Source organism: Plectropomus leopardus, chromosome 23 (assembly GCF_008729295.1).
Source record: "Plectropomus leopardus isolate mb chromosome 23, YSFRI_Pleo_2.0, whole genome shotgun sequence".
NCBI lineage: Eukaryota > Metazoa > Chordata > Actinopteri > Perciformes > Serranidae > Plectropomus > Plectropomus leopardus.
The window spans coordinates 13,816,067-13,824,725 of record NC_056485.1 but is presented as its reverse complement, the minus strand read 5'-3'; the positions used below and the strand labels follow the sequence as shown (position 1 = coordinate 13,824,725).

Below are 8,659 nucleotides of genomic sequence, written 5' to 3'. Positions count from 1 at the left end.
GTGTGTTTTTACTAGCCACTGGACACAAAACAGCTATGGAGCACAGTTTGATTTTTATCTCCTTTAGCAGTCCCAGTCACATTTTCCCAGGGGCTGTGTTACTGCATGTGTGACTCGGTGTGTGTGTGTGTGTGTGTGTGTGTGTGTGTGTGTTTCCAGATGACTGAGCCAGGCTTTTCCATTCCCCCCGCTGTGGTGCTGTGGTGAATATAGAAGTACTCTGGCCAACATTTACACCACTGCTGCTGTGACTTTTCAACAGAGTGAAGCGTGAGAGACAGTGAAGGAAACACTGAGAGAGAGAGCAGAGGTTGGATGTCAGACGGCCTACTTATGCACCGGACTGAACACACACACAGACCACCTCCAGCAGAACACACACCAATAATTACTTGCAGTAATTCAAAGGAACCCTCCTTATTTTCAGCAGCTCACCGCCTGCAGCGTGAAAGCGTGAGAAGAGGCCGGTAGGAAACGGTGCCCCCCACAACTTTATCACACAAGACGAGGTCACATCTAAATCTCTGACAAAGCTCTCAACCTCCCCCAAAACACACGTGAAATTAACCTCCTAGAGATCTGCAGACATAACATACACTGTCAATCTGTACATCCATCAACAGCCATACTTATTGGTTACTTCTTTGCAAAACAAGCTGGTGTAAATGTAAGCTGTTGCAACAAAAAGAGTCAACAAGCGTGAAGCAATTCTAAGAATTTATCATCACACAATCACAATCTTTCTTTTGAAGGATTCTCCAAGACACATATTTCTACTCCAAACTCAGCCATCTGAAGTGGTTTTAGTCATCTGTCAACACTTGGGCATTTTTACCTTCCAGTGAATGAAGTGACAGGAAGATGAACAGAGCCCCATTTTGCCAGGGATCTCCCCTGGGAACCCCTTTTAGCACCTCTTTGACCTCCGACTTAAAAGTCCAGCCGCTGCTTTACATTATATAGTGCTTCTTCTCATTCATAGACAGTGACAGCTGACAAAAATCAACTGGTCCGGATATTTTGCTTGTGCTTTGGACAATAACTTTTTATTCCCTGCAGGAAAGGAGGAGGAGGAAGAGCAGACCTCGCTGTGCAGAAATCAGAAAGTACAGAAGGGGATGCAGGAAAAGCAGTCTGCAGAGTTTTTTTTTTAGGACTTTTTGGGTTGAAAAGTTTAAACCATAGGGAGCAGCAGCCAAGCAGGCTGAGAAGCACGTATGAATGAGAGAGCAGTCAGCCTGCAAAACTAACCACAATTGCTGTTTTTGGTGGAGCTGGAGTGTTGCAACAACCACATACTTACAAAATAAACTTCTTACAGTCAATTTGAATGGACTGTTGTGCAAATATGAAACCAAGTGTAAATATATACAGAAATATTAAGAAAATATCATACAATTTGTAAAATATCGCAGTATTAACTCTCAGAAAATACACTGGAAGCAGTTAAAGGCAGTTTTAGGTCACTTAAATCAGATTTTTTTGTGCACATATTAATAATGTCAATTGTCATGGTCAACTTACTTTAGTGATGATTAGCGGCTCGCCGTGCTCGAGCCCTCCTTTCAGCGTGAACCCCCAAGGCGCGCCCCCGCTCAACTGGACCTGAATGTGGTGGAAAGAGACGAGCTGCTCAACCGTTTCCATCCTCTCCCTCCGCTCCGTTTATCCGGTTAATTTCTTCCCGACTCTCTCTCTCTGTCGGTGTCTTAGCCTGGCTTCAACTGTTGCTAGCTAGCGGCGCCGGTAGCGGTCCCTCGGCGTCTCCATCACCGCTAACAACAACAAGATCTGGATGGATGGGTGGAAGGACGGAGTGAGTGGAATAGGGGGAGGGAGGAAAGTTTTGGCTAATGTCAAGTTTGACAAAGTTATGCCAAAAAGATGCCAGTTGTAACTTCCGGTCAAGGGCTTTAACACTGACAAAAATAAACTTTAGCGCATTCTACACTGCCTGTCTCAGTTCATACTTTACCACATCACTCCATTTATTATTTAATTTAATATTTTACTTATCTATTCCCCCAAAATGAACAGGTATAACGCTTATATTTTGACATTAAGTGACTTACTTCCGGTTGTTTTGCCAGCTTGACGCAGCTTAAAACTTTGGGAAAACTTTGGGACTCGAGGTACGTGGCTCCGCCCACTTTTCGAACGGTGGGATATGATTGACAGCACGGTCAGCAAATAGCAGAGAGGCTCTGGTTGAACGCGTCCAATCAAAAGCGAAGAGGGGGAAGGGCTTCGAGCGCAACAGCCGCTGTATTGTAATAACATCAGGCAGGCTCACGGCGGCAACTTCAACCAAATAACAGTAACAGAAGCGAGTGGCTGGCCTCTCATTTGAAACAGGAAACCGGCCACTTTGCCACCAACCCCTGCAAAAACTATCATGAGTTCATTTGTTGACCATATGCCGAATTTATGCCCAGACAAAAAAAGATAATTTCAGTGCTAGAGCATAACTATTTATGAAGACTATTGTGAAAGTATAACAGCAAAACTGTAAATCACACAGGAGAAAGGTGTTATTTTGGATAACGAATATCATAGGATATCACAGGAGATTGAAGAAATACTTCAACCAGCTTTGGAGTAAAGTAACTCAGGTGCTAGTGGTGGAGTGCAACTAAGTACATATATTTAAGTGCAGTAAAATGCAATTGTAAGGTACTTCTACTTCATATTAAATAATCGTTTTACCTTTGCACCTCTTGTTTGCACTTTTTCTATTTTAATGATTTTTATTTTAACATTGTAAATCATTTGGTCATTAATTAAATGTACAGATTAAGATTTTACATTCTAAATCGCCGCAATGTTACAGATTAAACTTCACAACAGCATATAGATTAAGTTAAAAGTAGCACCAACTTGACGATTGTAAAAAGCTGCTTACACACAAATACAGTTGGAGTTGGGTCTGTTTATCTGGCCTGATTCTGGGGCGTCATTCATCCAAAATCTCAGCCAAGTCGGGCAACCAGATGTGACCCGACTTATTTCTCCCAGAGTGCAGAGTTTGGGCCAGTGCTGGGCCTGGTCATTTTGGTTGCCTGGGTACATAATAAATAGTTTTACACTTGCATAATGCGTACTTTTACTTTGGCTATAAGTAGTTTCACAATGTGGTAATGAGCTGCTCTTCGGTAAAATAATTCTCTCTCTTCTAGCTGAAAGCAAATATTGTCAAAGCTTTCATTCATCCACACTGCAGACCTGCAGTATCAACAACTACAGTACTAATACAGGCCAACAACAACATCTGCAATCACGTCCCACACATTTCTAAACCCTTACCAGTTGTACCAGCCTGCTGGTCTGACGACCATATTAAGAAACGTTTAAACAAGCTGTCTCAAGTTCTCAAAATGAGCCAGAAATAGGGCTTGAAACGATACGTTTATTATACATTATTATCGTTTTCTGAATGTGAATCCAAACTTTACTTGATCCCTAATGGGGCAAATCGTATACATGATAATTTAGCTGACAAAAATGTTTCTGTTTTCTAATCAAACTTCCTTGGATTGCTATTAAAGCTGCATTAAACTGTGTGAAAATTATGCAAAAAAGTGGAGTGTTCTGGGAAATGAAGTTGAAACAGTTACCTCTGCAAATTTCTTTACCTTATTTAACTTCTTAAATGTGCCCCTACAGCCATTTGCTGCAGTCCCCCAATAGTTTGTAGCTTTCCCACACTCTCCCTGCAGACTGAAATGATTGGGATTGTAGATAATCACTGTTGTGGAATGTCACCACGCTGCAGTGCCACTTAACTGAGTGTGTGTGTGTGTGTGTGTGTGTGTGTGTGTGTGTGTGTGTGTGGCTATCTTTGAGTGTGTCAAGAGAAAGAGCAAGTTAAAGAGGGAGGATAAAGAGAATCAAAGATGTGAACAAGCCCAGACATCTCACTTCTCATCCAGACCACGAGGAGTTTGTTTTGGTCAGATCAGACGACCATGGTTTTTTTCTTCCCCTTTTCAACCTTTTTTGTGTTCTCAGAAACTCTGAACTGTAATATTTAGGTTGGTGGTGAATGCTGCTTTCAAGTGAGATCAAGTTTGTTTTTTTCATCTCAAGTTTCTTTCATTTCTTTCACAGAAACAGCGTGTCATCCATTCAGCTCCTCCTCACTGAGATCAACTCATTTACCAGAAGATCCCAAAGCTCTCGGGCTTCAAATTATACAAGAATGAACAAACAATATATCAAAATACTGCAATCAGAGTCTGCAAATATAGTTTGGGAGGAATCTGGATACAGAAACATAACCACAATGCACACTGAAAATCTTTTTAGGAAAGACCAAGAGAGGAAGTAATAAATTACTCTCATATGGTGAAAAAAAACATCATTAAGCGCTGTACTCATAGAATATTTCATTAAGTCAGAGCTCATTATGTGTTTTAAATGTATGTAACTATAACATATTTCAAACTGTTTTGATGACAGTTTTTTTTGTAGTGGAATTAACAATGTCATGGCGCAGACTGTGTGTTACAGGTATAATTCTAACCTCCTGATGGCGCCAAAGTAAAGCATTTTCACATCCAACTGAAAATCAATTGCCTCCTTTTTCAGTATCTCTAAAATTGTCAAGCAAGTTAAATTGTTGTTTTGCTTCAAATGTTTCTTCTTACTTTTGTATTGCACAGTGAGAATTTAAAAGTAAACTCTGAAGGCAACCAAGACAATCAATTTTGCTCATATGTTAGACACATCACATTTCGTTTGCTTTCTAAGCTGGTTTTTGGTAAGTGCCCATCATTCGGATAATTTATACGCAGCAGGTGAAACCTCTTGGGGCCATCCACTACTGAGCAACTTTCATGGGAATGAAGAGGGGCCCTTCCTCCAACACTGTATCCAGTTCTCCTCATACATCCATGATGGAGTCCCTTTATAATATGTTGTTATTTCCTATGTAGTTGCTAGAATTTTTCTTTGTATACTCAGCAAAACAGAGTGGGACACTTTGCTTTACCAAATTCAAATGAAGGCTATAAGTAATGGCTCGGTCATATCGCGTTGTTGGCATAAAATCAACCAACTCTTTGTAAAGTTAAATCTTGAGTTAAAGTTATAAAACTTTGGACACTAAAACGAAAAAGAAAAGGTCTTAGATATTTAGGGATATTAAACAATCCCTTCTCTAAAGTATCAGATAAACTCAACATCACATTACCTATATATGCACTGAAAATGTAAGCTTTGGGTATACAATTTAAAAAAAAAACAAAAAAAAAAACTGTCTGTACAAAATGTTTGAAAACAATACTGCACTATGTGTAAATTATCTGATAGGTAGGCACGTAACAGGTGTGGGGAATTTATATATAATAATCGTGCAGATTATTAAATAAACTGATCTGTTTTGCAACTTTTACGCACCTTTACGTACCAGTCACGTGGCTTCCTTACGCTAGCACGCCCGAGGGGTTAACTGGGGTCACCCTCAATTTCAGGAAGTTGATGGTCTTGTCCAAAATAGCAAGTGATCAGGTGAGCCTGTAAATCACGCCCTCGGCCGTGCAGAGGATGGTTGCCAACTCTAGCCTCGTTGGTGGAGCTCGCTAGCACCAGAGGTTTTATGACAATCATGAAGGCGACCTGCATCACACACAGCTTACTGCGTGTCTGCGTCTTGTCCTGTTTTATCTTCCTGTTGTGCTCCACCTGCACCGGAGTGGTGGCCGGGCGGGAAATGGCCTCGCACCACCGCACACTGAAGCGCGTCCGTCGGAGTCACCAGAGCGCAAAGCACAAAGGCGCGCACCACCGGCCGCTAACGGACGAGCAGAAAGCGGACCAGAACCTGCAGTTCATGCTGAGTTTGTACCGGAGCGCGGCGGAACCGGACGGCAGGCCCAAACAGCACCGGAAGTTCGGATCCAACACTGTGCGTCTGCTGAGACCGTCGGCGTCATCGGTTCACTACCTGCCAGCGTCAGGAGGTCAGATTTTCATATAAAACTAATCTAACTAATCTAAGTACTCAGTACTTAGTTGATGCTTCAAGTGCTTATTCAAATAATGGTTTGTGTGTCATTAAGACTGAAGAGTTTTGAAAGAACTGTGTACTTCTGCAAGAGATGTATTCTGTTTTATCGTTTGGTGTAAGGTTTTGTGGTAAGTGTTAAGAGTTTTGCAAAAATAGAACAAGGATAGTGCATAGGCAATCAGAGAAGCTTCAAAAAAATCATTTCTATAGTACGAATAGATGGCAAATAGCCAACACATCAGCCTGAACAGGGTTCTTCAAACTTAAAATGGGTGGGATTTATGAATTTTAAAGACTCTCTTCACGCCAACGCAATTGAAATTTTAGATACTGAAGGGGAAACAATGTCCTGAAATCAATAACTTAAGGTTAGGGGGGGATTGTTTTTTCTTTTCAAATATTTATTGTAACATAAAACACGACTCTGGTGATGTGATTATTACTTTTTTAGGTTACCCATTATTTTAAGCTTTTGTCAGAAAAAAAAGATTCATAAAAATCCTACCTCCAATGTCTTAGCATTTTTAAGACTTTTGAACAATTGATTTAACACATTATGCCAGTTATAGCCTCATTTGGATAAAAGAATTCAATGCCTTTTAAGACTTTTTTAAGGTCAGCGGGAACCCTGAGCCAAGATGAGTCCCAAACAAACCTCTGACCACCTTTTTTTTAAATCTTTTATATATTTAGGATTCACCACACAAACGTTCTAATTTCATGCTTTCTCTTTTCTCCTTCAGACCACCACTACAGCTTCACAGTCCAGTACAACCTTGACACTCTTCCCTCGGAGCAGCTGATCAGAGCGTCATTCATCCACCTCCGCTCTTCTTCATCATCATCCTCCTCATCCTCTACAACCTCGAGCACCACCCAGGCCCTACAGCCCCCCCGTTGCAGAGCTCAGATCACCTCACTGGGCAAAGAAAGCCTGGTCATCCTGGAACCCCATGAGCAGTGGACGGAAACAGACATCACCGCACATGTCCAGCGGGGGAAGAACCAGGGGCCGTGGGGACACTTGACTCTGACTGCCCAGTACTGGTGCACAGATCCTGGGCATGCAGAAGAGGACAGCAGCCTCTCGTGGTGGTGGTTGTCTCATCTTGGAGGGAGAGACAGATGGAGAGGTGAACCTCATTTTCAAGTCCCGTCTCTTCTTTTATACCTGGAGGAGGAGAGGGAGGTGAAGGACTGGATGGGGGACTTGCTGGGGACTGAAGGGGACAACATCATGAGGCGAATACAGCAATGGCATCCTTCTGTTCGCCGGCGCAGGCGCTCCAAAGACGTTTCATCCTCAGAGGCCAAAGATACATCGCTGGATGTTCTGAAAAATGCCCCAACTTCCTCTTCCTCTTTCTCCACTTCCCCTTCTTCCTCCATCATCTCAGATATCCCCAACTACAAACGCAAAACCAGCACGCCCAAGAACCGCTGCAAGCTCCACTCGTTCCGCCTCTCCTTCGACGAGCTCGGCTGGGGTCACTACTTCATCGCCCCGCCGGTGTACAACCCGCGCTTCTGCCAAGGCAACTGCCCGAGGGTGCTCCCCTACGGCTTCCATTCCCCCAACCACGCCATCATTCAGACGGTCATCAACGACCTGGGCGTAGGGGACGTCCCGCCTCCATCCTGTGTGCCTTATAAGTACATGCCCATGAGCGTGCTGGTCGTGCACAAGAAGAAAGTGGAGTACAAGGAGCTGGAGGACATGGTGGCCGAGTCGTGCACGTGCCGCTGAAGACTCGAGACTTGAAGAAAAAGAGACTAAAGGGGGCAGATTTGATGGGTCATTTGTTTGATCTACAGCTTGGCGGCTAACCATAATGAGCTCGAGACTGGAAGGAGGAAGTCGTTGTGGTTTCAGATCTTCACCATCACTGTTTAAGCACTTTAAAAGGCAGCTGCTGAAGGAAACTGTGAAGAACTATGGATTGTACAGATGAGTGGATGTGTCTATTTACTGTTTTTCTTTTTTTTTTTGAATGATTGTTCCATGAGCTGCTTAAAGCACTGTGCAGATTGGTGAATGTCCTGAGCGTTATATTCACAGTCACCAGTGTATCTTTTCAAATGCAATCAAAGGGAGCCTGAAAATTTTGACGCATTAAAAGCCACTTGACCATAACTTTTAAGTGGTAATTTAACACTAAACCTTCCAGAGTAACTGATTTAACTTCTACTTTAAACTTCCTTTTGAGAAAACAGATCACTGGTTTGTCTGTAATATTAAACTGGATGAATTATCTCATTTGAGCACAAACACATGTAGAATTCATCTTCATTATACAACCTCAAACCACAGCCATCTAAAGAATATTTTCTTTCTAGTGCCTGACTGTTTTTTTTCACTATCATTCTTTTTAAAACCTGGTCTGTTTCACATAAGTGCTGCAATGCTCACAAAGAGACAGCAAAAAAAGCTTGTAATTTTTGTGGGGGGAAAAAACACTTCTGGGTAATATGTATTAGCACTGTTTGAGGCCATGTTCCTCTTAAAGAAAACGATATAATTAATTTTAATGGACAAGGGGTCGCCTGTGTTGGATATCAAAGTAAAGGTATTGTGACATTGCGTTTTTGCTGCGTACGATACTTTGCATTTTGTATGTATTTATAATGGGAGGGGTCTCCAAAAAACTTGAA

At 42.2% G+C, this 8,659-nt stretch overlaps 1 protein-coding gene across 1 annotated transcript; it reads left to right on the top strand.

The window, feature by feature from the left end:
* The first annotated feature begins 5,498 nt into the window (after positions 1–5,498).
* bmp15 (bone morphogenetic protein 15) lies at positions 5,499–8,455 on the top strand. The gene is made up of 2 exons (XM_042512418.1): positions 5,499–5,960; positions 6,751–8,455. Exons 1-2 carry the CDS (start codon positions 5,597–5,599, stop codon positions 7,752–7,754), a joined length of 1,368 nt encoding a protein of 455 aa, XP_042368352.1. The 5' UTR covers positions 5,499–5,596; the 3' UTR covers positions 7,755–8,455.
* The last annotated feature ends 204 nt before the right edge of the window (positions 8,456–8,659 follow it).

What these genes read in the sequence shown, in the direction of transcription:
- bmp15 (XM_042512418.1), top strand. Translation starts at nt 5,597, where the DNA reads ATGACAATCATGAAGGCGACCTGCATCACACACAGCTTACTGCGTGTC. An exon ending in CTACCTGCCAGCGTCAGGAG is followed by an intron (nt 5,961 to 6,750) that starts GTCAGATTTTCA and finishes TTTCTCCTTCAG; the next exon opens with ACCACCACTACAGCTTCACA.